The sequence below is a fragment of the Aspergillus fumigatus genome, chromosome 1, assembly GCF_000002655.1.
Source record: "Aspergillus fumigatus Af293 chromosome 1, whole genome shotgun sequence".
In the NCBI taxonomy this organism is placed as follows: Eukaryota; Fungi; Ascomycota; class Eurotiomycetes; order Eurotiales; family Aspergillaceae; genus Aspergillus; species Aspergillus fumigatus.
Genome location: NC_007194.1, coordinates 809,188 through 835,004, shown reverse-complemented (window position 1 = coordinate 835,004; position 25,817 = coordinate 809,188). Strand labels below are relative to the sequence as shown.

General features: G+C 51.2%; 10 protein-coding genes across 10 annotated transcripts; 4 read left to right on the top strand and 6 right to left on the bottom strand.

Moving 5' to 3' along the window:
• Positions 1–139: 139 nt before the first annotated feature.
• Positions 140–1,321, bottom strand: AFUA_1G02910 (uncharacterized protein; the record flags this gene model as incomplete). The annotated part of the gene is made up of 1 exon (XM_744948.2): positions 140–1,321. One exon carries the CDS (start codon positions 1,319–1,321, stop codon positions 140–142), a length of 1,182 nt encoding a protein of 393 aa, XP_750041.2.
• A 713-nt stretch (positions 1,322–2,034) lies between these two features.
• AFUA_1G02900 (pyridoxal kinase) lies at positions 2,035–4,028 on the top strand (the record flags this gene model as incomplete). The annotated part of the gene is made up of 4 exons (XM_744947.2): positions 2,035–2,612; positions 2,693–2,897; positions 2,948–3,332; positions 3,392–4,028. The coding sequence occupies exons 2-4, from the start codon at positions 2,849–2,851 to the stop codon at positions 4,026–4,028; spliced, it is 1,071 nt and encodes a 356-aa protein (XP_750040.1). The 5' UTR covers positions 2,035–2,612; positions 2,693–2,848.
• A 158-nt stretch (positions 4,029–4,186) lies between these two features.
• On the bottom strand, positions 4,187–5,053 carry AFUA_1G02890 (dUTP diphosphatase; the record flags this gene model as incomplete). The annotated part of the gene is made up of 3 exons (XM_744946.1): positions 4,187–4,270; positions 4,324–4,496; positions 4,558–5,053. The coding sequence occupies 3 exons, from the start codon at positions 5,051–5,053 to the stop codon at positions 4,187–4,189; spliced, it is 753 nt and encodes a 250-aa protein (XP_750039.1).
• A 121-nt stretch (positions 5,054–5,174) lies between these two features.
• Positions 5,175–6,887, top strand: AFUA_1G02880 (phosphotransferase family protein). The gene is made up of 3 exons (XM_744945.2): positions 5,175–5,442; positions 5,495–5,790; positions 5,839–6,887. The coding sequence occupies exons 1-3, from the start codon at positions 5,344–5,346 to the stop codon at positions 6,536–6,538; spliced, it is 1,095 nt and encodes a 364-aa protein (XP_750038.1). The 5' UTR covers positions 5,175–5,343; the 3' UTR covers positions 6,539–6,887.
• Positions 6,888–9,483: 2,596 nt separating this feature from the next.
• On the top strand, positions 9,484–13,455 carry AFUA_1G02870 (uncharacterized protein). Its single transcript, XM_744944.2, has 4 exons — positions 9,484–10,729; positions 11,077–12,475; positions 12,538–12,735; positions 12,785–13,455. Exons 2-4 carry the CDS (start codon positions 11,277–11,279, stop codon positions 12,900–12,902), a joined length of 1,515 nt encoding a protein of 504 aa, XP_750037.2. The 5' UTR covers positions 9,484–10,729; positions 11,077–11,276; the 3' UTR covers positions 12,903–13,455.
• Positions 13,456–13,514: 59 nt separating this feature from the next.
• On the bottom strand, positions 13,515–14,988 carry AFUA_1G02860 (putative C2H2 transcription factor). The gene has a single exon (XM_744943.2). It carries the CDS (start codon positions 14,342–14,344, stop codon positions 13,520–13,522), a length of 825 nt encoding a protein of 274 aa, XP_750036.1. The 5' UTR covers positions 14,345–14,988; the 3' UTR covers positions 13,515–13,519.
• A 1,155-nt stretch (positions 14,989–16,143) lies between these two features.
• On the bottom strand, positions 16,144–17,286 carry AFUA_1G02850 (putative L-cystine transporter). Its single transcript, XM_744942.2, has 3 exons — positions 17,268–17,286; positions 16,733–17,171; positions 16,144–16,664 (listed from the first exon to the last, which is right to left on the bottom strand). Exons 2-3 carry the CDS (start codon positions 17,168–17,170, stop codon positions 16,305–16,307), a joined length of 798 nt encoding a protein of 265 aa, XP_750035.1. The 5' UTR covers position 17,171; positions 17,268–17,286; the 3' UTR covers positions 16,144–16,304.
• A 390-nt stretch (positions 17,287–17,676) lies between these two features.
• On the top strand, positions 17,677–20,981 carry AFUA_1G02840 (uncharacterized protein). Its single transcript, XM_744941.2, has 4 exons — positions 17,677–17,765; positions 17,837–18,278; positions 18,336–18,703; positions 18,770–20,981. Exons 2-4 carry the CDS (start codon positions 18,128–18,130, stop codon positions 20,483–20,485), a joined length of 2,235 nt encoding a protein of 744 aa, XP_750034.2. The 5' UTR covers positions 17,677–17,765; positions 17,837–18,127; the 3' UTR covers positions 20,486–20,981.
• A 13-nt stretch (positions 20,982–20,994) lies between these two features.
• Positions 20,995–23,792, bottom strand: npl4 (nuclear protein localization protein 4). The gene is made up of 4 exons (XM_744940.2): positions 23,541–23,792; positions 23,343–23,473; positions 21,829–23,287; positions 20,995–21,740 (listed from the first exon to the last, which is right to left on the bottom strand). Exons 1-4 carry the CDS (start codon positions 23,640–23,642, stop codon positions 21,474–21,476), a joined length of 1,959 nt encoding a protein of 652 aa, XP_750033.1. The 5' UTR covers positions 23,643–23,792; the 3' UTR covers positions 20,995–21,473.
• A 266-nt stretch (positions 23,793–24,058) lies between these two features.
• Positions 24,059–25,622, bottom strand: pst2 (putative NADH-quinone oxidoreductase Pst2). The gene is made up of 4 exons (XM_744939.2): positions 25,274–25,622; positions 25,128–25,213; positions 24,668–25,064; positions 24,059–24,603 (listed from the first exon to the last, which is right to left on the bottom strand). Exons 1-4 carry the CDS (start codon positions 25,298–25,300, stop codon positions 24,502–24,504), a joined length of 612 nt encoding a protein of 203 aa, XP_750032.1. The 5' UTR covers positions 25,301–25,622; the 3' UTR covers positions 24,059–24,501.
• Positions 25,623–25,817: the final 195 nt, after the last annotated feature.

Sequence of the window (25,817 nt, the reverse complement as noted above, 5' to 3'; positions counted from 1 at the left end):
CAACATGCCAAATTCACACTCGCTGTCGTTATCCATACAACCGTGACCTGAAGAAGAGCAAAGAAACGACAGACGCCAAATATGTAAGGAGGGGAAGCGAATTATACAATAACAGCGACAGGCATTACAACGATGAAAATCACAGCAGCGACGTCCCAAGACTCAGCGCCACCGTCCACCCAACCAGCCGCCAATCAACCGCGGCCGGTTTCCAAGCCCCCGATGTCGTTTTCGCTTTCTCGCCCACAGTGATGTTCACATTCGCAAAGTTATCGCCGCAGTGCCGGTTCAGCGCCAAAGCAGAGGGGAGATAGGACGTCGTGAGCGGCTGGCCGTCGACCTGCGCCCAGCGGCTGAAGATATCCATGCTGGCTTGCAGGCACTCGTTGCAGGTGGGCCAGGGGGCTTCGTCGGTGGTGTACCCGGCGGGGATGGAGTAGGTGTCGAGGTTCTGCGGGGAGGAGGCGTTGGTAGCTGCGTCGACGAAACAATAATCTTTTGTGTCGGGGTTCTTGAGGCAGGCGGCGCGGTAGACGGGCTCGTAGGTGATGAAGCCTGTGTAGGCGCTTGCGACGAGCGGGTTTCCGAGCTCGTAGTCTTTACCACAGGCGTCGGCTTTCAGCAGGTCGGTGGCAAGTCGGTTGAAGATGGAGGCGCAGGTGTCGACGGAGGCGGCGCAGGAGAGGTCGAGGACGTGCGAGGTGGCGGTTGCGGAGGTGAGAGTGTGGAAGAAGGAGGTGGAGTCGTGGAGGAGGAGCGAGATGGGATAGCAGGAGGTGACCGTTGAGTTGGAGAGGAAGTCGTTGAAGAACTGGGGGCAGCTCTCGGCTGTGAAGTTGTTGGAGAGATTGGTGTCGAAGGGTGTCGGCAGCGAGTCGGAGCCGGGGTAGGAGCGAGCGTGCAGGTGCGATGAAGTATGCTCCTCAACGACCTCCTCCGGGGCAACGAGGATGGGTAGCGTGGCTGCTTCGTCGGCTAGACTGCTCTCGATGACCCAGGTTTTGCCGTATCGGGCTTGCCCACTATCCAGATGATCGCCCGGAAACGCCTCCGTTCGCGATAGGAACGCACCATGAGCTAGTGGGGGAGAGTCATCTGGAATGGCAGCCGCAGAAACCACCGACGACAGAAGCAGTACCATCAGAAGCGTGATCAAGGTCGACAATCGGGAAGTCGTTTTCGGGTTGCCGGACTGGTGATGTTGTGAGGTACTGCAGACATCAGGCCCCATAGTTTCACCCCACTGCGACGGTCTGCTTGGCCAATATGGACTAAAATGAGAGAATGATTTCATTTTGGCAGAGAATTGAATGAATGACATTGCCCACAATGGATCGGAATTGACCTCAAGGCGATAAGGGAGAGTGTGTCAGAGGCCAGTAGTAATCATGGTCTCTGGAGTCGTTGCTTGGGGTTGGTATATCATCAACGACTTTGAAAATGAGCGACTCTTAGTGGAAAAGAACAAAGAAACCACCCAGATCATCAATCAAGAAAGGACAGCAGAAGAATAGAGACTGCCCCGGCGGAGGCATAAGAGAAACATGGTCCAGCCTCTGTTGACAGACAGGAAAAAAGAGAGAAAGAATAGGGTGTCTGTCTGACATAAAGCAAGGAAGAGTACGAAACCTTCAGGAGACAGACAACCTGCCACAACAACGAGAATCGCTGTGTGACTTACAGAGTTTAACTTTGGACTATTCAGCCTAGGGCTTCTGGTGCTACCGACCGCCCTTCAAAATCAGTGCTTTTGGCGTCAGTCTATTGAGACAGCTGCCTTAAACTGGGCACTATGGCACTGAGTATAAATTTAGCAGCCATTAACGGACCAAGGAACGGTCTGGCCACGAGTAGAACCTGGACGAGTGGATCTCTTGTCTGCAGAGGTCCGACTATCTCTTCCACAGAAGTCGACACTAGAAGAGAAGAAAGGGGAACATCTTACTCCGTATCTTCGGAGCATCCATAGAGCTAGGGCCTGTCCATGCCCCATGGCCATTGGCAATGGTCAGTGATCTACGGGAGTACCGGAGTATATATCCAGAGTCTAGACTCCAACGTGCGACGATCGCAAAGCAGGCAAAGCTCTTTAAGGTGCAACCAAGCTTCGTAGGAACGAGGACATAAGACTAGATGAGTTATCTACAGAGTACTCCTTCATACAGAAAAGCGACCAAAGTGTGCAATTGACCCCTGACTTACGGAGTAGAAAGCGGAAAACCAGGATCAAGTACCCGTCAGTACCATTGCGCTGGCCATTTACTGTGGAGGTACATCGGGGTACATGGGCAGTGAAGGAAATCAAGCCGAGCCTTGATTGGCCAATCATGCCGCCCGAAAATTCCCTCCTCTTCCATCCAATTTTGTCATCCTCCGGACAGATAACTAAGTAGTCATTGTAACATTGATTCATTGTATCAGATGCAATTGCAGTAGTTAACTCGACTCAGACTATCATGAGCGGCATATGATCACGGAACATTACAGTTTTTTTCACGATCGACTCTCTTCCTATACATTGAAAGATTAGCGTCCTATATCCCCGTACTTGCAATACCATGTCCTCCGACAGCTTAGTACCTGAAACAAGGGTACTCGCCATTGCGAGTCATGTAAGTCTCTTCGCCCACGTCGATCCAGCTTTGGTTGATGGGACCATGGGTGGAGTACAAGGACTGACGAGGAGAGCCAGGTTGTCTACGGGTACGTACTTTCTGCTGTCACTGTACCCGTCCAAATGCACTAGGATATAGACCTCTCGTCATCCATATCGTGCACCCGTGGCAATATGAGTTGAGCGGCGACTAATGACATCAGATATGTTGGCAACAAAATCGCTACGCTGGTCATGCAGTTGTTAGGGTGCGATGTTGCCGCCCTGAATACTGTCCATTTCAGTAATCAACCCAATATCCGCCGTCAGGTTGAGTCAACTAACATTCAACAGGCAACCACACTGGCTACAGGCAGTTTAAAGGCACACGGTCAACAGCTCAAGAGATTAGAGACCTATATGAGGGTCTCTGCCAGAGCCATCTCACGGATTTTGATGTCATGTTGTCGGGTTATGCCCCCAGTGCTGCGGCAGTAGAGGCAATAGGGGCTATCGGCTTAGATCTGCAGCGCAAGGCCGAGTCAAATCCTGGCTCATTCTTTTGGGGTATGCGCAATCCTATCCTCGTCGAGCTGCCCGCTAACGGTGAACGGAGCACAGTCCTAGACCCTGTTATGGGCGACCAGGGCCGGCTATATGTCAACGATGATGTAGTGCCCGAATATAAAAAGATCATCCACCACGCTGATCTGATTCTCCCCAACCAATTCGAAGCCGAGTAAGCATGCAGCCATGCCTGTAGTCCGGAACACCCTTCGTTAACCACATCACCCTCAGAGTCCTCTCCGGAATCAAGATCACCTCCCTCAGCACCCTCGCCGAGGCCATCACTGCCATCCACGCCACCTACTCCATCCCCCATGTCATCATCACCTCTGTCCGCATCTCCCTGTTCTCGTCATCCCCAGAAGCGACCACCGACAGCCTAACCGTTATCGGCTCCACCATCAAATCCGACGGCTCCCCTCGGCTCTTCCGCGTTGACGTCCCCGCCCTCGACTGCTTCTTCAGCGGAACAGGCGACATGTTCGCAGCCCTGACGGTCGCCCGGCTCCGCGAGGCTGTGTTCGCCGCCGACTCCACCCTCCGCTCGACTAAATCGTGGGTTTCCCCGGATGACGTCAAAGCCACTGATCTACCGCTTGCCAAGGCCACCGTGAAGGTTCTGGCGAGCATGCACAGTGTCTTGGAAAGGACCCTGGAAGCGCGCGATGCGGAGCTCCGGGCCGCTGCGTCTGCGGAAGAGACTGAACCGGGCTTGAGTGAGGAGGAGAAGCAGAAGAGGGAGTACTTGCGGCGGACGAAAGCCGCCGAGGTGAGGGTTGTGCGAAACGGGCGGTTCCTGCGGGAGCCGGATGTGGAGTTCCAGGCGCAGGAATGGAAAAAGGAAGATCTGCCTGAGGGGCTTCAATAGTCAAGTGTATGATTTAGAGGTACTACTCCGTATAGACGTATTATTCCCCTATAGACGTAACCCATGAATAGAACGTGTTATGAGAGAAACCTGTCATATTATTTTTTTCAGTAGTCATCATGTCTATCCATATCGTAAATAATCCCTGTTCGTTTATCTTAAACACCCGTGCTTCCAAATCCGCCCGCTCCACGGACACTCTCCTCCAACTCCTCCACAACCATCACGTCGGGCGTATAGATCTAGATACCGTCAGCATCAACACACCCAGAATGACACACAAAAAAAGCCTCACCCGTTCAAGCACAAGCTGCGCAATCCGATCCCCCACCTTAACTGTAAAATCGACATCCGAGAAATTAAACAACAGAACCTTCACTTCACCCCGGTAATCAGCGTCAATGACGCCCGCCCCGGTATCAATGAAGTGCTTCGAGGCAAGACCACTCCGGGGGGCAACGCGGCCGTCTGTTCGTTAACTGGTTAGCATACACGCTCCACAAAAAGTACGGGGAGAAGGGGGGCATACATGTCCCTTCCGGCACAGCAATCGCAAGCCCAGTGTCAACCAGGGCTTTACCCTTGGCCGGGATGACGGTCTCCTTTGCGCTGTAGAGGTCGTAGCCTGCAGCGAAGGCGGACCCGCGGGTAGGTGCTTGGGCGGACTCGGTGAGCTTCTTGACGAGCAGGGGAGGGAGGGGCTGAGAGATGGAGGTGACGGCGGGTGCTGTGCCGGTGGTCATCTTGTTGCTGTTGGCTGTGTTATTTGAGTCGGGTTTTGTTCGTTTGGCGAGGGGAGAGGCGGGGAGAGAGGGAGGTTCGTGGGTAGGAGCTTTGGACTGTTGAGGCGGCGGTGTGGTCTCCTTTGTCATAACTTGGGTTGAGATTGTGAGATGTATGGAAGAGAGGGAAATCGCGGTGTACTTATCCAGAAGTGTTGCTAATTGACCCAGTAGGAAGATGCATGTGTTGGTTAGACGCGTCTGGCGGTGTACGCGCACCGCGCTGTTTAATTGACTTGGCATGTTTGCTAACTTTGCGCTAGATCTCAGCCTCAGGCATAACTTCAAAAGACCGAGCTCCGACGCCCCGCAAGTCCAAGCTCGGGCCAGAGAGATGGGGTTGCTGCCAATTGGACTGTTTTGCCTCGGTCCGCAGCTCTGGAGCTGACCTGGAGCATGTCCTGCTTTTTCATTACCGGGGCTATTTCTGTCCCCAGGCTCCTCCGGTTTTTCTACACCTATCCGACTTGACGCTGGGGAGCAGGGATCTCTAAATCGACTACCTACCCTTGTATTGTTTGGCAGTTGGCGTCATGGCTGGAGCTGTCCGCCAACCGATTGATATCCCGTCGCTGGAGCGATACCTCGATCAGAACGTGCCTATCATCAAGACGCCAATTGATGTGAAACAAGTACGTCCTTGATATCTCTGTCTTCCCTTAGTTGAGATGTTGACTTCAACAGTTTGGCTTCGGGCAATCCAATCCCACGTACCTAATTACCGGCTCCGACAAACAACAATATGTCCTACGAAAGAAACCTCCGGGCAAGCTCCTGTCCAAAACGGCGCACCAAGTCGAACGAGAATACAAGATCATCCACGCATTAGAGAAGACCGACGTCCCTGTTCCCAAAGCATACTGTCTATGCGAGGATAGCAATGTGATCGGCACCCCGTTCTACATCATGGAGTTCCTGGACGGCCGGATATTCACAGATCCTGCCATCCCCGGCGTAAGCGCGGAAGAGCGAACCGCACTGTACGTCTAACCCTCTACTTTAGGACAGACAGATACTAAGTGCCGCAGATGGCGCGATGCAGTTCGCACATTAGCCAAGTTCCATCGGGTTGTCCCCAAGTCTGTCGGCCTGGAGCGATTTGGCAAGCCGTCCGGCTACTACGACCGCCAGATCGCGACCTTTACCGCCGTGTCCAATGCGCAGGCGCAGGCCGTCGACGTCGAGACCAAGAAGCCCGTTGGCGAACTGCCCCACTTCATGGACATGGTGCGCTTCTTCTCCAATAAGGCTACCCAGCCACTCGACAGAGGCACCCTCGTGCACGGCGACTACAAGATTGACAACATGATCTTCCACAAGACAGAGCCGCGCGTCATCGGCATTCTGGACTGGGAGATGGCGACGGTCGGCCACCCCCTATCCGACTTTTGTAACCTCACTAGTCCTTACTTCCTTGACGGGACGGACCACAAGACAGAGCAGTTCCAGCCTGGGGTGGTGCCAGGCTTGCCGAGACGCGAGGACTGCTTGCGGTGGTACCGCGAGGTCGCCGGGTGGGACCCCACGCCGGATATCCCTTGGGGGGATGCGTTCTTCTCGTGGAGGAGCTCGGTGATCATGCAGGGAATCGCGGCGCGGTATGCTCTGCGCCAAGCCAGCAGTGCGCGTGCGCAAGAATACGCGCAGAAGACCGGACCCTTTGCCTTAGAGGCGTGGGAACGGGTCAAGAAGGTGCAGGAGCAGGTGCGCCAGAAGGGGAAGCTGTAGTATCATCTGCTGTAGTACGATAATACGTACAAACATCCGTCCGTAACTAGCATGTATGTGTCGGCTAAAGCATCAAGTGTTTGTTTCCGTACAGCTAGAAACTCACACTGCCAGCTGGCGGTGTCAACGTCATCGGCCCAGACCACTTCCCAACGGAATCTATAAACTCCATCGACCAGTTCTGCTGTATAAACGAGCAGTAAGCACGGACATCTAACAACGCACGAAAGGGAGAAACCGGAACAAAAGCACCAAAGTACCAGGCAGTCTTCCAATCAAGCCCCTCGGATCAAGCCACCGTCTGCTTGCGGTGATAATTGGGTGCGGCTCCGGGGGGCTTTTGTTTGTGCTGCCTACAACCGGTGGGCTGTGGGACTATGCAAGGTAATACCAGTCCATTTGCAAAGACTGTGTTCCGGTGACAAGGTTGATTTCTGAGTACTCCTAGCGTCTGTGAACAAGGGTGACAGGACCACCAGATGGAGAGCATATTGAATTCAAGTTAAAGATATAAATAAAGCACAGCAAAACTGGACTGATCCTGACAGATATTTTCACTAGTACTATAGGAGTGTTATATAGCTAACCAAGCTATACAGCCATCATCATCACTACTGTTATACTCCAGAGAACTAACAGATGCCATGCCGTATGCCCAGGTTAGAATCGCTCACGTTGCAGCTGGGAAACCAAACCGGTGTGTTACCCTCCATAGGATTGGCCTGCGCAATGCGGTGACTATTTTGTGAGACCTTGCAGTGCAAGAACTTCATGTCTACCTCTAGTAATCCCGGAATAAAAAGTTGATGCCTCATATCTACTTCTCAACTGGGATGGGAATGAACCAGGCGGGTCAATCGGGGCGGCCCGCTCTATTGGCTTGACTTGGTTAAATGGATAGATCCGCTTACCGGCTAGGTATCAATCATGGTATGATTATAAATCTGCCTTCGTTGAGAATGATCGAGACTCGAGCGCTTAATGGATTATGCCAAATGAAGATCAGACGGGGGAAATACTATCAAGCCAATCATGCAATGGGACCCTAGTAGGGTTAGTGCACGAGGCGTGGGATTGTAAGGGTTGTCTGACCAGGGCTAGAGCCAAGGTGTCAGGTAGGCAAGATTGTGCACAGGAGATGGGTAGTACTAACGTAAATCAGTTGAGTCGGACAATGGACACGAACCTGTTAATACACTAGACTACTTAGACTCTTCGGTCAAAAGTCGTATTTGGAATGAAAGGGAGGAATACGAGATAAGCTTGTCGCCACTCCCTAGGCTGGTTGTCACATCTGGTCTCATACCTAAGCTGCCTAGGGAGGACTTCTAGTGCGTTGGGCCTCAGGCAATAAGTAAAGTGGAGCACACGGGAGGGGGAAAGTGGCTCAGAACCAATCAGTACGGCCAAAAATTCTGCAGAAAACAGCTGTCGATCAGTTCAGCTCGGACTCCGGAAATACCCTGCTCCGTGATTTGTGTTACATTCGCTTGCATGGATATGCTGCACTCAGGAATCCACTTGGACGCTGATGCTGATCTGATACTGATGGCTATGCTGCCAGCCTGCCAGGTCAGCACAGGCGAATGCAAAACCAATGATTAAATATCTACCTACCCACTGTCATCTTCTGGATCTTTCATTCTATCTGGTTAGAAAGATGAAACACTGAACTTCGAGTCTCCGACATCGCAAACCCCGAAACCTCGGACTGTCTCGTATAGGTCGTATCCGGCGTCGAGGCGCTTGTGGCGGAAATATCATCCGGCGTCTACTCATGGGCGGATTGGTGTCGGCGACTTTCCAGCCTCATTTTCTCCGTAGGTGGGCAAGTCACCAAGTCCCCGTTGTACTTTTATTGGGTAGCATATGTCCTGAATTTGGAGACTTCTTTCATGCTGGGGATCAGTCTACTTGAAATTGCTACTAACCACCAAAGTTTATTCTGTTTACAACTCAATATTCTTGGAATCCTCATGATGCTTTCTCTTCCTGTAAGCTGTAGAGCTAATATTACCAAAGAATATACGGTCAGTGTTTAATGCAAGAAACAAGCCTTAAGGCACAAAAACTACCTAATCAATGCAAGGCGTACAGCCTTGTCGCCTTAGGCACCAATCGGGAAGTCGAGAGTCACCCTGGAATTCTTCGTTTTAGTACGAGCCCATAATTCGTAATCGTGAGGGGAATGAGGGCAGATCGCAGCAGGCTGACCTTTGTGGTCAGAGCTTCCGGAGTTCAAAGTTTTGGAGAATCCGGAGAGTTTGATACTCTTTCGACGGTCTTTGGTTCATCATGGGAGCCATGCACATCACAAGACCGATCAGATCAACACTAAGAGAAGGACTACTTCTTAAATACCATTCACGCACACGTAATTGGGATTCATAGACTTTCTACGCCGGTTCGGTGCAGATGAGCAACTTCAGCCTCCTCTTTTTGCCTTCGTTAGCCGACCAATCATACACAGGCGTTTCTGCAGAGAGCCTCAAATGGCCCGAACGTGGAGGTTGTTTGGTTGAATGGTGCGGCTGGGCCGGAAGAGGCTCGTGGTCCTTAGAACCCGGTGCTAGGTGCAACTGTGAAATAGAGCTGCCTAGGTCCAGGCGTCAGCTCCTTGAGGATCAGATCACGACCGCCTTTTTTGTCACAAGTCAGTGTATCTGAGGATGTCCATAAAATGATGAATCCCACACTTTTTACCTGGATAAAACAAGGACTCAGACAATCTCGTTAACAAGGAACATAGTATACTCCGTCCTCCGTAGTTAATGCCACTACTGTCCGTGCTGGACGGTTGCATTGTTTTCCTCCAAATAATATCAGGCGGCATTATAATGATGACTGATGGCCATACTTTGCTGTCGATTATCATAGATGACTGGACAGTGGACAAGCGCTACCTTGCTCCCTCCCTCCCTACTAAAATTCATCTAATTTGAATTCCATACTTGCGCCATAAAGGAATAGTCGTACTGTATTCCGTCCTCTGCCTCAAACCCCACTTTGCTTTGCCTGTCTGTGGCGCGTCTGGAGACTGTAAACCCAGCACTCTGTGAGTGTCAGGACGTCGACCTTTTTCTCTTTCTTTCCCCTTCTCAAGGATGATCTTCTCTCCTATCTTTTCGCATCTCATCCTTTTGCCTTCTCCTTCTCCCTTGAATGATTGAGAATCCGACAACATTTTACAAATCTGGAGAGAGAGTGAATATTGGGCGAATTTTGCCCAAGCATTCGTGGTTCAAAGTGTTTGCGATAATTTAGACAGCAAATTTCCTGCAATTCTTCGTCTTCATCCCCATCATAAAAATTGTCGTGGTTATCATCCTCATCAATCTCCTCCTCCTCCTCACCATCTATCTCTCTATCGGTGTCTGTGGAAGTAATACCGGTCCATGGATCTACCTTTGACCGCTTAAACCTTCTCTCCTCTCTGATCCTCTCTCTGTTCATTTCTCCTCCATTATTCCTCACTCTAAACCCTTTTCAACCGTTCCGCCAAGCCAGCGTCACCTCTTCCCGCTCGAGCTAACTAGCTCAGAGGCAGTAGCCTCATCATCTGGAAGGCCCATAGTCTGGATAACTATTCCTATTATTGATCATTATTTATTATCCTTAGTATTTTCTGATTTGATCTTTCTTCCTCTGGCCACGCACGACTTGGCTACTGCTATCATTGTTGTTATAATTCGCACTCTTATTACCCTTCCCAACCTGTATTCTGCTTCTACGTTGCTTTGCTCCCTGCGAAGTACCTCGACTACTGCTACCGCACCTGTTCTTATTGCAACGAAAGCCGCTACTGCAGCGTTGTCACCACCAGCACATGTCCACAGCTCCACGGCCGTTATTATAACACTCCCAACTATTACCCCCATTGGCGACTCCGCTTTTCTAAGATTCTGGAACTTTTTTGCGCCCTGTGAACTTCTTGTTTGTCTCCTCCTTCCCAACATAACAGTTCTGTCATCATCCTCCTGCGCATTTCATTCGTCTACATCTTCGGTATTTTTGCCCTGGCACTCCCAGCCAGCCGATGCGCCTGGTATATCAATTCGATCTGCGCCATTGACTGTGCGATTCGGCCTTCTTCTGAGCCTCACTGCAAGTGACCGGCTCGTGCAACCATCATCGGTCCCATCTGCAATCACCGGTAGGCTTCAAGCCACAAGGTCTTCCCAATACCTTAAGGTGAGCCCAACCTTGACTTGCTTCGGTTTTTCCCGCATTCTACCCTTCCGGGGGAATGGAGCGTGGATTGGCGCCACCATTGATGAACTGCTCCATAACGCAAATTGCGCCCTTCTTTTGCTCTCTGGCTAGTCAACGGTAGTCCTCTTGCAAAAGTCTCAAAATCAGTTCAGGTCTGGTTTAGACTCTTAAATGGACGATGATTTACTGCGGAGATTTCTCCCCAGAAAGCGTACTGGCTCTGCGCAAACAGCTGAATTAGCTACCCGCTCAATGTTTCATTCATAAGCTGTTGTTTAACATGCTTTCCTCTTTCTGTCAGTCGTATGTACTAACGATGTCAATAGATATTCCTCTGAAGAAGCACTGTTGTCTTATGTGCTTTGATTCCCTCTTCACCTGCTCCGCTCAGTCGCGGGAAAGTGAGCTTGAGATCAACTTTTTCCCTCAAGCCAGGTACAGAGACGTAGATTGGAGGCAAAGACACTCATAGACGCGGAATCCCATCAGGAAGGGGCTTCCTAATGCCCCTTCAAAGCCCGCCTCCATGACCGACACATACGAACCAGATGACGACCGGCTCACTCCAGGGCTAGAGGTTCAGAAACCCAATTATAAGCCCGACGAGCAGCTGCCCCCGTTTCTAACCCAAGATTCGCTCTCTAAATCAGATGTTACTGCTAAATACTCTGGAGATGAGGGAACGTCTTCGGACTTTCCCCGTAAGCTGTCGCCGACATCCAAGCCCGAAACAGCTGAGGGCGACTCGGTACTGATCTCTCATCTAGATCCGAATCGCCCGGATATTGCCAACTACGAGTTAGAACATCGGCGCCTTCGGGATCCCTGGTTAGAGGATCAATCAAGTCTGCAAAAGACGAAAATTGACCCTCAACCAAGGGAAGATGCGAAATTTCAGGAACCGGCTTCGTCAGTGGCGGAGAGAGCTCTCCAACTCTTGTCGTCCGAACCACCCGAGAATTTGGTATCACCTCAGACTCTCAAGAGCGCATCGCCGCTCCAATCGATCAAGGACTTGTTGGAACCGCCTGTGTCACAGGCCGAACCAATCAGCATCAAAGTCGACGTAACATCTCCAAAAGAGTCTCATCCGCCCGGTGCCCCAAATTTCACCGCCGAACGCAAGTCTCCCGTTCTTTCACCCCTAAAAAAGTTTGCAATATCACCTTCGGATGGACCAGTCCAAGCCTTGCTTCCGGCACTCCAGACGTCTCCTCCATTAGCAACTGCCAAATCGCCAGAGAACCACCAACAGCATAGCCTGCCGTCGATACAGACTGCTTTGGCTGAGATCTCGGGGCCTTATTCTCTTCCTCCAGTCTCGACATCCCCTCCTTCAATACCGAGGAATGAATCAGCGTGGGATCATCAACGCCCCGGACAGTTTGCTCCGCCACAGGTTCCCCCTAGTCCTTACTCACATCTTTCCCCTGCGAGCTCCAAGGGGATGTCCGCCGTGTCCTCTCCAGCATCACAGCAACAATCGCAGTGGAGGCATACACGATCCGACATCACTTATCTCACAACGCCACATTATGAACCTTCGCCATCGGCGGCCAAAAGTCCGGCAACCAACTATCCCACTCCCACTGATCAGACGCCGACGGGCGAACGGGCGCCTTTCAATCCAGGCCCGCCGCCCACCGCACCGGTTCCCCCAGGCACGTTTAAATGCCGGCATCCAGGGTGTACTGCGCCACCTTTTCAGACCCAGTATTTGCTTAAGTAAGCCAAGATGACCCCCGTTGTATTGACAGAAATGGGCTCATTTTTATTTTTTCCCGCAGCTCTCATGCAAATGTCCATTCACAGGATCGACCACACTTTTGTCCAGTCGAAGGGTGTGCTCGAGGAGTTGGCGGCAAAGGGTTCAAACGCAAGAATGAGATGATTCGACATGGCCTTGTCCATAACTCGCCAGGTTATGTATGCCCTTTCTGTCCGGATCAGCAACATAAATACCCCCGGCCGGATAACCTTCAGAGGTGAGCTTCTACTGTTCTTGACCGTCCTTCAGGTCCTGACTGAATCTAGACACGTGCGAGTTCACCATGTTGATAAGAGCAAGGACGATCCCGAGCTCAGACGCGTGCTATCTCAAAGGCCCGAGGGCAGCACGCGAGGTCGACGCCGCCGGACCACAGCTCAGTAGCTCATGCGCTGCATTATACTTCATGATTAATCGCCTTCAGTATTCCGGCCGTCGAAACCCCTTCTCCCGTCGCATCACCACATAGGATCGACCGCCCATTCGTGTAACCTGCATATGCATTGACGAATTCCTTTCCCGAGTTCCTGTTTGTCGTACCTTACATGATACCATATTCTTAAAATTGCGTTCGCGTTCGTTGTATGCTGCCATTCGTTTTGTATTAGCATATATCTTTCCATCGCTATAGGGTACAGCGTGGTGTCCGGAAAGGGGACTTGCCTTGGGATTGCGATAGCCGGCGTTGAGTGTTTCTTTTTCTATTGTCTGAGCTGCACTTTAGCCTATACATACATTGTTTCTTCTTTTGGAAGCTTCGGCGTCTTGATCTTGGCCTGAAATCAATGGAATCGAGCTGTTCATATTTGCGAAGATATGATACAGCCAATATAACCTGATTCAATTTTAACAAATCAAAATACGCTGCTCGTCTATCGAATACAACAGCCAGGAACAGCAACAATTGTCTAAAACTCCCACGCAATGACATCCGCCGCTAATACCAACCCAGACCCGCCATAAATGCATACATACATACATTCTCTAAGGATCAGTCAAAGTCAAGAGTAAACCTCCCCCCTCTTATGAATCCGCCGCACATGATCCTTCATGTTGTCTACCCGGCTAAATACCCTCCCGCAGTCCGGCCACTCACACACAACCCCGGGGTTATGCTTCGCCTCGTGCCGGGAGCGGTCCTTCTTGCTCGAGAACCCGCCCGTAACAGCCTGCGGACAGCCCTCGTGCCGACAGAACAGATGCTTCCGGTGCCGATTGAAGTGTTTCCGGAGGTCGCAGCCACGATGGAACGTCGCAGTCGAGGTGCATCCTGGGTAGGCGCAGCTCCAGGAGCCGTCGGGGTTGGGGATGCCATAGTTGGTTAGGTCTTTGGTGTCGAGGTCTGAGGAGGGTAGTTTCAGGTCGAGGTCGAGGTTGGTGTTTGTTGAAGGGTCCGGGTAGAAGTAGGTTTGCGGGTTGGGGTTGAGGGCAGTGGGGGCTGTTCTTTGCGGGTTGTATGTCATTGTTGAGGATGGGTAGATGTCGGTGGGGTGGTATAGTGTTGTTGTAGGTGCCGCTGCTGCCGTTGGGGGGACTTGGGAGGTCCATTGATCGCTGTAGGGGAGGTAGGATCCGCTCATGGGTGCGCGCATGGTGGTGTTGTAGGCTTGGCTCGTTGGCATGGCTGGTATGGTCGGCTCGAAGTCGAGGCGTGTGTATGAGGGCTCTGGCGCACTTGACAGGTAGAGGCTGTCCATGTCTTCCTCGCTATCTACTTGGCTCATGTGGTATGGATAGGTCTCGGGGACATCATGCATGCCTGGGAAGGTATACTGGTGCGAAGACATGGCGAAGGCGGTTTGGTGGTTCGTAGTGAATAAGGTCATTGTTGTCACGGGTCACAGGATAAAATGCTGTAGTTGATCCTTGATTTGTTCAAGGAAAACCCACAGGATCAATCGATGTCAATTCAATTCTTGTCTTCCAAGCAAAGGTTGCTCATGAGATCTTGCAGTTAAATAGTTCCTGCGATGCGATCCATCATTATTGAAGCGGAATGTTTCCGTGCTTGATGAGTCGAGTCAGTATGAGGCCTAATTTTCTTTTCTTTTTCCCTTGACTAATGATCTACCCAGAAATGCGTTCTTCATTAGAGCCGAACGGTATTGCTTAACGTCAGACGTGGCTATGTTATGGTTCGGCACGCTGACCAGAGTTGACTGAATTAGCAGCTGTTAACTCTTCACAATGTCCGTGCACTACTCTTCAACCTGCAAAGGACTGGTTGATGCCATTGGAGTCGATTCCATTGGTTGTCGACGTGCGAATATGCCTATTTCTGGGTTCTTCCTATTGTATCTCTTCCATTCACACAGCACGTTGAAACTATGTGAGAAGGCCAGGTAAGCTCAAACTTGAAACTCCAGATAGCGTCGGGGTAGATTTACGCTCGGAGATCAACATCATGAACTAGTGACCGAGACAGAAGTCTGTTGGTTTGATGCTGTGCTGAGACACATACCCCATACCGGTTGTTCGCTGTTCGGTACCTGTGGCTCCCGAGCCTTCTTGTGGGCTTGGACTTGGCTGCATATAGTTAGATGCATACGAGGCTTGGCGCAAGAGCCAATAACAGCAGAATCAGGTTCGAACACTGGGGTTGCTGTTTGTGCTGATTAGTTGGTTCAACCTGGTTAGACTATTTGCATCGACGGCCGAACCAGAGGCATCACAGCTCGAGAGATCTACCTATGGTTGACAACACGGACTCCCAGTTATCTACCGAGTTTGAGAGGGGTCAGAGTGGTTCTGGCAATCAGGGGTCATCATTGGATGTCTGGTAGGGCTGAGGTGCGGGAATGCTCTACAATCAGCAATTGGCATGGCAATTGTCTTAACTACGCCGGAAAGGCTTACTTGGTCCACATGTTGGAAGTTATAATTAGTCACAGACCACCTACCAAACAAACGACCCTTTTTTCGCTGACAGAGGATATCGGCTTCCACAAAGGGGAAGAGGTCCTTTGCCTGGTCGATCCAGGCCGATCAGAGAGGCTTAGAGCCTCTTTAGACTCCTGTTTGGGCCACCACCAGCGAGTCACGTGACTTGGTTTTTACCACCTTCGGACCTATCCCTAGGTATGCATGGTTCCGTGCGGTGTGGACAATGAGCATAACTGCACCACAACTAGGAGAAGATAAAAGAAATATACTTTTCTCACTGTGGTTAAGCCACAACCATGCATGGCAATTCTCCTTGATAAGGGCCCCCGCACCTTGGTGACTGGAGTCACTGGACTGGATACACTTACCTTGGTCTTACATCCTCTCGGTTCCTGTCTTACCTGCAGATGGCGGTCATATTCACTGTGATGGCCCCATCAAGCGAACGCTGGTTTCAATGCAACCCCACTGTGTTAATCTCAGTGCTTATCCTCCCGAGAAAATATTGTGCAGAAAGAATGGATAAAAATGGAAATACGGGACGGCCCCAGAAAAGCCCGCCGGGTGGCTGTAAAAAGAGCGGTGTCAGCAAAACAAGGGTCATGATGTATCAACAAGCCTCCAAAGCAGTGCTTGTCTTTGATCATGCTGGCCGGTTCACTGCTGTCTTGCCCTCTTTGAGATAGCTGACTCTTTCCCTCCTGCCCGGCTGAGGTTGGAGTTCGGCAGCTAGGAGGCCTTACGAGATTGTCTTCCCGTAGAATTCTCTTGATTACGCTGACCAGAAGGAGACTACATATGCTCGTGGTGCAGATGAGTCCAAGCAGGTTCAAAGGAAGTGATTACGGTCGAGCCATTGTCGAAAGGAGCATAGTATGAAGAGATATATCAAGTAGAGAATGGTCAAGCGCTAGCACCTCTTGGGTCCGACAATAGGGGGGTGACGAGGTCTGGATGGCGATCGATCTTGCCTTCCATGGAGTCTCTGTAGAGGATATAGTGCTGCACAACAAAGACCAAATCAAACAGAATGGTCACGTTTGACAATAAGAACTTCACAGGGTTTCCGGTAATACCACTCCAGTCGCTCTGAAATGAAGAGTCCAAAACTAGTTGCAGAAGAGAAAAGACCCCACCAGTCAAGTCGAAAAGTATCTGGGAGATACTCCACCCCTCTGTGGACTTTCTTTTATAATTGACCCACGCCTGAGGGACGTACTTCACAATGGTGATGATCAACTTCACGTACGAAAGAGCGTAAATCTAGAATGTGGAGTCAGAATCGACAAATTATCCTCTATATTTCTTTTTCAATCCTCCAAACCACTTACCACGTCGATCCATGCCCAGGTGGATGGATCGTATCCTCGGTCAGGGCTTTTAACCAACACAATGCAAACTACTATACCTATTGCTGCATTGGAGCCCCAGAAGAGGCCAAGAACCGGCTTACTAACGGTCTGGAAGCGGGAGACTTTGAAGCCCCAGATCTTAGGCCAAAATTGTGTGTAAACTAACGTGCTGAGGATGACAGCATGCAAGGCAAAGGCAAAGTCGTTGAAGCGCACTGTCGACTCCTCATCCGAAGGGTGACGGGCAGCGTATTGCCGCCGAATCACAGGAGAGTAAAGAAAGGCAGATGTATATGCTGTATAGCAGACGAAGCCCAGGACGTTGATTGTGGGAAAGTCAATGGCCAGCCCGACAGTTGAACGTCGTCGAAAATTACTGATAGGCTGCGGATAAAAGGATGCCGACCAGCAGAACATACTTAGCCATAAGGTCAGCAACCAGCAGTATTTGAAATAGAAGCCTCTCAGGAGATATGCCTGCCCCAGATTGACTTGGAAGCACGCAGTCACATACTATATCCATCCTAACAGGCTATGAAGGGCTTATCAGCACATGTCAGTAGTACCAAAGATAATCGATACTCACCGCGAGAGAGCCCTCACGAAGATCTCAAGCTGAGAAGACATATCTCTACAGTTTGACTTGCGTGGAAAAGAATCATAGAAAGGACAGATCAGAATGACGTTGAGTTGCGAACAGATTAAAAGGCAATGAGGATTAAAGGACTGAGGACCAGCGCCAACCTACGCTGCTACAATACGCACGGGTCCAGCTGATAAGGATCACAAGTTCACCTAGGCACAAGGCAAGTCCATAAACAGCAGGCGGTGTAGATAAGCTTCACTGAGTCAGCGGCTGGTTGCTCGGGATATGAGTTGGCACACTAAACCTGATTTGGCAAATAGTTGTTACGCTGATCGAACGCTTACTCTCCCAAGTAGCCAGCCATCTACTCCCTTCCAAAGGCTGATGATTATTATTGCCAGTATTGCTTCATTGTCGCTGATTCAGGTAAGATCATTTATCTTGCATGTTTCCACTTTTGATGTTTTGTCTGACACCATATTTGGTATTTCTTCCAGCCTTTTCAGTCTATCGTCTTGTCCCCGCTTCGATCCTCTCCACCGCCAGCCTCACGAGTATACACAAGTAAATACTCCGTCCGCAACATTTCAGAAGCTTAAAATTCTTCCATTTTGGGTCTGGTGAGCTAATTGACAGGCACAGCCGACCGTCTATCACGCTTCTATTGTGTTTCCTTCAAGCGCATGGTGCATTCTTCGGAGTGGGGGATCTAGATAGATCTCCTTGGTGGCTCCCGCATTCGCTTGTCTCGCAGGTCGCTGTTGCGAAGGGGGTTGCATACGGAAATCATGTCGTCAAATTCGGACCTCACGCCTCCAGGGAGCAGCACGTATGCCTCCAATACATTGCATGTCGGAGATGGAACATGGGACTCGGGTCGCGATACGTTTCTTCTGCCCAACTTGATGGGTGTGAACTTTGAGACTATGCGATACAACGGTAAGTGGAGTCGCATACTTTGGGTGAACGTCAAACTTTTTCTGACATACATTCCAGGCATGGGGAACCGGTTCCGAGATATGCCCCAGTACCGCACCTTGATAATCGCTCACGGTGTCATTGCAACAATTGTGTTCCTCGGTCTGGTGCCCATATCCGTCCTAATCATACGATATTATTCGCGATGGAGCCCTTTCTGGGCTTTTAAACTTCATGTCTGGTTCCAGGTTCTGACACTCTTGCTGAGCACCGTGGTCTTTGTTCTCGGATGGTTCGCAGTTGGGCCTGAGAGAAGTCTCACGAACCCACATCATGGCATAGGGCTAGCGATCTACGTCATGGTCATTTTCCAGGTGTTATGGGGGTATCTCGTGCACAGAATTGAGAGTAAGCGGAAAAGATACCATGTCCCGTTGAAGCTAGTTGTGAGTTGCGACGAATAAAGACATTGTCTTTTTATACCCTGGCACCATTCAGCTAATTTGCCATAGATCCATCGGTGGATTGGTCGTGCTCTTGCGATCTTAGGCGTCGTGCAAATTCCCCTTGGACTCACACTCTACGGTTCCCCGAAATCCTTGTTCATCTTATACTCAATAGCTGTTTTCGCACTTCTGGCAACATTCTTCGTTCTCTCGTACCTGTACGATTCTGAGGGATATCCGACAGGAACTGAATATGACGCTCGGCACAGCTACGTTTCAGGCCCTTCAGGCGTGGAAGATCGACGTCATAGCAGCTTTGGCCGCATGGCCGCGGCAGGAGCGGCAGGAGCGGGTCTGGCTGAGCTCTTCCGACGCCGTTCACGTCCGAAAGAACGTCACGAAGACTCCCAGATGTCTTATTCGGAAGACAAGTATTCCGATGAGGAGTCACGCCGTGGTGGCTGGGGAAACAAGCTTCTCAAACTAGGAGCTATCGGTGGTGGTGCGCTTCTCGTTAAACGATTATTCGACAGAAGGCGCGATCGAGATAGTGATACGGAATCCGGTCGCTATAGTCGGGCGCATACACGAACTGACAGTATGACAGAAGCCACAATGAGTAGGTTGGAGGACGGACGACGGCCAGAACCAAGCTATCAGACTCCTCTCAATCGGCCACCAAGCAGACCCCCAAGCAGACCCCCCAGTCGACCACAAAGTCCAGGATCATCTTATTATTACAATACAACATATCTGACAGAGCCAGAGCCACAGCCGTCTCATGGAGTTCGTAACGCCTTGTTCGGTGCCGGAGCTTTCGCAGCTCTTCGGGGTCTCTTTAAACGTCGGAATAAAGATGACGAGCAACGGCGTGTGGAAGAGATGCGCCGTCATGATATAGAAGAGGAGAGAATCGCTCGAGCAAACAGTAAGCGGCGATATACAGGAGACGGTTTCTACCCACGAAAGCATAGAAGGGCCGATTCATACACCGCTACCGACCTCTCATCGACTGACATGACCCGCCCACCACGTGGGCCTCTGCATGGCGAATCCGCTATATCTGCCGGCGCCGCGACACCTGGACCCGGGGACGTGCCATATTCCGGGGCCCCTCCTGCCCCTCCAATTCATCAAGAGCCAATCTCAGAGATGCCAACTCCCGTCCAGTCTCGACATGAACTGCCGGAGGTGGTCCCTGGTCTGGCAGCCGGAGCGACGGCCATGGATGCCTCGTCCAGCCATCGCCGTCAGCGCAGTACAAGTAGACAGCGGGACGACCATGTAGAATCTCCGCCTGTGTCAGTCAAAGTGAAGATGCACAATGACGGACGGCACGTCACTCTGAGGAGACTGACCGAAGAAGAAGCCGCCGCCAGTCGTGAAGCACGACGAAGGGAGAGGAGAAACTCACGTCGTCGCGCCGGAAGTGCGAGTTCTTTATCGGGAAACGAAGGTGGCTACGATCGATGGCGCCGGGTGGAGGAACTCGAGCGCCAGCAGCAGGAACAAATCCAACGTGAACAGCAGGCGGCCGTGGCTGCAGCCGGTTCTGCTGCTCCTTTGGGCGCTGCTCCTCCCCCATCATTTGTCCCGCCCTCGAGTCACTTTTCTCCCCCACCTCCCCCTGTACCCTCCAGCTTGCCCTACGGCAGCATCGGGTCCCCGGGCACATTTACCGGCACAGATGCGAGTGGCGACTATGCAAACAATCGCCGGCGAAGACGAGCGGAAAGAGCTCGAGCTCGGCAAGAAAGACAACAGAGTGTTGATTTCACATGATTGAGCATCCTGGACGGAGTGGCTGGGTGCTTACCGGCCTCGTTATCATTGTACAGAACGTGTAATGCACTATTGCAGTATGCTACCTAGTATCCCGCCTTTACCCTATTTTCGATGTCACTGTCTCGTCACTCTTGTTTTCTTCACCCCGAATGGTCCAGCTCATGCAAGCGTTGGAATTCTTTGTCCTCTTGACCCCTTGGTTCTATCAACATCCCTGATTTACCTTACCCCTTTCATGCACTTGAACGACCCTCTTCGCCCGCGAATGCTTGATGATCAAATGAAATTTATGGTTTGGGATGATTATGTATTTGAGAAAAGAATGTGGTGGTTCACCTTTCGATTCACAAGTCACAATTGGTTGTTTATCTGGCGATATTCCCCTGCCGAATGTATTCCAGACTCGCTTTTAGACGTCTTCGGCCACATTTTGGCTGCTTATGCTTGGAAAACGACTCTCTCATCAAGCTTTTCCTGTGTATTGCTTGCCATATATAGTAAATGATTCGCAGCTCTAACCTCCTTCTACCTTTACACGAGGGGTAATGGGTTCTCAAATGTGAAGATGCAGTATATTGGTTGCTCTCTATCTAGACCTTAACTCCCGAGAACGAGAAACCATTTTGTCTTCACCAGAGGCTAAAACCAAGCCTTCTTAACCAATAAGGCCGGAGTGAATGGCGATGATGTGCAGGGCTATAGATGTAGATACGTCTTTAAACGCTGAAGGCGCGAGAGATGCTTGGTGGAGTCATATACGCATGAGCTGACAGAGGGTTTGGGACGGAGCGTGGAGAAGGCGGCAATGGTTGAAGGTTGAGTAAAGGAGGAAGGGGGCAGTGGCAGGCAAAGGATGTTGTATTGATATCCTCCTCGCCGCTGGACATGAGCCAAAAGGCTGTTTCTTGGGGGGCGATCATTGGCCAGAAAACAGAGGGTTCAGATCCAGTGTGGCGGCGCTGGAGATTATCGAGCTGTCGAGCGGTCACTCTAGGCTAGCTCCCTTGAACCTCTTAGCAAGCTGTTCACTCTCTGACTTGGGAGATTCAGGTCTTGAGGGAAGATGACGTTTCCCTTGTTGGGACAATGGGCGTGGAGGATCGGCCGGGTTTAGCCAGGGGCGCTTAGGGGGGCGCTCACCACTTTCCTGAAGAACAGTAACCAGGGTCGCCCAGCCGGGGGTGTTTAGCAGCTTCAGCCCCTCTGTGGGATCATGGGTCGTCGCGACGCGGCACAGCAGTGCTTCTTCCTCCTGGGGGTTCAAATGTTAGGAAACAGTGACAAAGCGTTGTGAAGTCAGACCCAAGCTCTTTGAGCAATCTCTTACCAGCCACACTTACCTTGCTGAACATGGATAGCGAATGCAGAAAGCACAGAAGATGGAAATCTGATACTTCTCGAATTGCCTTGTCAGGATCACCGTGGGATACCAGCTTCTTCGCGACATGGCGTAACTCCTGACTCTCGCCGATGACTTCCCGGTTCTCAATCGGAAAAGTGCTCGCAGGAAATATAGGAGACGCCTCAGTAGGGAAGCCATGGGTCAGGGTGACCAGTAGGTACTCGACCGGAAAGCTGGGTTTGGCATTTTGCTGAGCACTCACGCCGTACTCGTTGATCTTCCGGTAGAAAACCTCGGGGATATACCGCGATTTGTTATCCGTGTCTTCATCTTCCGACTGCACCAGCATGACAGAGGGCTCGGCAGATGGTTCAATAATATCCGCCCTCACCATCTCAACAGCAGAGATAGAGGCTTGATATGAGCTGACAGTGATGGCCCCTTCTTCGTCGCCGCTGAGGACGCACGTCACAAAGTTCGAGCCAAAACGGCCGGTCCGACTCCACTTTGTCGGTTTAGGATGCTTTGCCTGCATCCGAGATGCGAAGGCAATTTCCAGTGACGATAGGTAGTACGAGTCGATATGTCGCTTGCATACCACCGAACCGTCTCCGCGCCCCGCATCGAGCAGATCCGTGAAGATGACGCCGACTTTCTCTAGTCCACATTGACGAGCTACTTCATCCACCTCTTTCTCATTCGGCCATTCGTGAAGCGTTATCCCGTCTATTTCATCCACCTGTGGCGGTTCATAGATTGCCTGTACCACCGCCTTAATACCCAGAGGTACCTCGGTATATTCTTCATACGTGCCGTACAGGAAACCCAGCCTCTGAGCACCCGATTTCCGCCAAAAGTCAAGCAGTGAGTTGATCAGATCGGGCGAAGCGAATTCCACGTGGTCGACCATGCGGAACTCCTGAGGCTGTAGGCTAATCGCACTCGGCTGACACTTGGTACAAATCCCTTCAGGCCACGGCGGATGGCCAGAGGGACAATCGCGCCGTACTCGGTAGTAAGGCTCAGTAAGAGGTGGCATAAACGAGCTCTTCAGCTCGGCTTTGTTGGTGCTTGCATTGACCTTCCGCATGTATGAGTGAAACGATAGGTGCTTGATCTTCTTCTCTGCGAGATACTTGGGGTCGTAAGGCTCGAGCGGCATGCAGTAGTCACACATGCCTTTGGGGCCGTGTTTACACATCTTCGGATCACGGGGACGATATATTTTCCCGTCCTTCTTGTCCAGCATATCGTCCAGCGGCGATTGTTGCACAACTTCCCAGGGATTCTTGATCGTCGCCGATGGGGAGGTGGGAGGGTGAAATGCGACAGTCTCGGTTTCTGGCACTGGTGCTCCGTTTAGCCGCCGTGATACATCTGCCGTGACATGCTTCTGGGCTGGAGCAGCCTGCGATGCTTGCTTATCCTGGTAGCCAATGAAGAGCTTGTCCCCATGCCTTTTGAGTCAACAGTCGTCAGCCAAAGCCAAGTACACCACCGCTGAATACTCACTTCAAACCAACCCGCTCAATCGAGACCCCAGTGAGATCCTTCAACTGTCTTTCCTGACCGCCAGTGCCGATGGGTTTGTTGGACAGCACGAGCGAGGAAGGTTCAACGTCTTTGGGGAGGTTCTCCAGGATCTGCCAAAGATAGAGAGTAAGCAACTGTGATCTCTATGCTACGCTGGCCATATATTATATGACCTACCTTCTCCTTTAGGAAAGGAAACTGCTCTTGCGGGCTGACACTGAGGCGAAACTGGCCGTTGCGGCTCTCAAATCTGAGGATGATCGGCCGCGCAGCCGCCATGTTTGGAAGAGAAGTCGGTCGGCGTGTTGGGATGGTTGTTGGGGGTAGTATGATCTCATAAGCTCGTGCCGGAAAGGACTGCGAAGAATTAGGTTGTTGTCGGACTGGTTTTCGCTCAACGGAGACGATTGAGTGAGGTGTGAGAGCTCCAGTGGAGGTGCTTATCCAAAGGCGGGCAAAAGGCAACGGAGCTCTATCGTCATCGCCCGTCACGGTGTTACCAGTGTGTTACACTGCAGCCACATTGCAAGCCAGAGTTCTGAAGTAATTATGGTATTGAGGTTACATCTGGTATCTGCTGGTAACCACACTACACTGTTGCTGATATTCAACGATTCCTCTTCTCCCCTGTTGCTCTTCTTTTTGTCTTCTTCTCTTTTCCCTTTTATTCTTCAGGTCTTGGCAAGACATGTGTTGTGGTACTATCTGCATTGACAATCTGATCCAAGTAACTTGATAAGCTTCACATAAACTTGTCAACTGATCTCTTCAAATATTCCAATGACAAGCTGCCCGAGTTGATCTTCGTAAATCCATTAATGTGTGTATATGGATCCTTCTTTTAACATAACTAGATACATCCATATATTTATTGCAGATTTTGACCTCTCATATCCGATGACGCCATTCGCAACAAAGAAGAACCAGTCAACATGACCAAGAACAAAAGGGTATATATCGAAAGTAACTACGAGATAGTGCACTTGGGAAGACCACAAGGTCCCTCCTTGCTCTTCTCTTTCTTCGCCCCTTGTGTGCCTTGTCCATTCCCCTGTCCGCTCTGTGCAGGCTTGGGAGTGGCCTCAGTCGTGGCTTGCTGTGCTGCCGCTGCAGGCTTTACTTCCTCGCCACCATGTAGTCACGCGAAGTTGACCTTGGCGACGGTCTCGTAGAACGCCTTACCCTGGGCCTCAGCGATGGAGAGCTCCAGCTGAGTGGGCTGGCGGGAGCCGTCGGCACCCTAGATGACAGGAGTCAGCCACAAGCCTCGCTTAATCGACGAACGAGGGGGAAAGATAGCTTACAGCAAAAGTACCAGCACCCCAAGCGCTACCGCCGTGGATCTCCTCCAGGTTGGCGAGCATAGGGAAGACGGTCTTGTAGCCGAGAGGGACGTAGATGAAGCCGTGGTGGGCGAGGGTGCTCATGGCGGCAATGGCAGTCGACTCCTGGCCACCACCAAGGGTACCGGTGGAAACAAAGAGACCGGCGTACTTGCCCCAGTAGCCGCCAGAGGCCCAGATACCACCGGTCCTGTCCCAGAAGGTCTTCCACTGAGCGGGGAAGTTACCGTAGCGAGTGGGGATACCGAAAAGGATGGCGTCGTAGTCCTTCAGAGTGTCGACTTGGACGACGGGGTAAGACGACTTAGGAGGAGCGTGCATCTTCGCGAGGATGTCATCGGAAAGAGTCTCAGCGATCCTAAGCACAAGTACTGGTCAATCACTGAACGACTAGAGTATAGCCCGAAGATCAAAGACATACTGGTAGATGTCGGCCTGGCCACCAGCTGACTCAATACCCCTCTTCTCGGCTTCAGCCAGCTTCAGGATGTGGCCGTACATGGAGTACTGCGCAGTTGACCGATTAGCGAACGCTGAGTGTCAAAGTTCAAGAAGAGGGTCACCGACAAAGACGATAGCGACCTTGGGAGCCATTGTGACTGATTGGAAGTGTCCAAAGCGAACAGGATACTAGAGGACAGATTCGTAGAAGTAGAGACTTGTCTGTTGAAGGATCACAGGGGTCTTTGCAGATGCTCTCCTTCTCTCTCTATATATATGCGAACGGAGGAAACTCTCGACTCCTGTTAAGCTACCCTCCAGTTCTAGTGCCCCTCATTAAGATTTTGGGAGATTCTGGATTATGCCATCCTTCACTGCTGCATGTGTAATCTATTACACAAGTCCTCCTCGTTGAAAAGAAAGCCATGCTGATTCGTCGATTGCACCATTCCAGGACCTCTCTCATGCTCCGCTGTCGATCAGCAATCCGGTCTTGTCATTCCGCGACCCACCATGGAGTTCAAGGGCCAATCAGAAACTGGCCCTAGACATGGTGCTCATTAGATGATTCTTACGCATTTCTGACAAAGATTTGCTGAGGATTAATCTGGAGCAAAAACACCTGACAGATGCCCCGATTCTTAGGAATCTTCGAGCGGTTCGTCTTCCC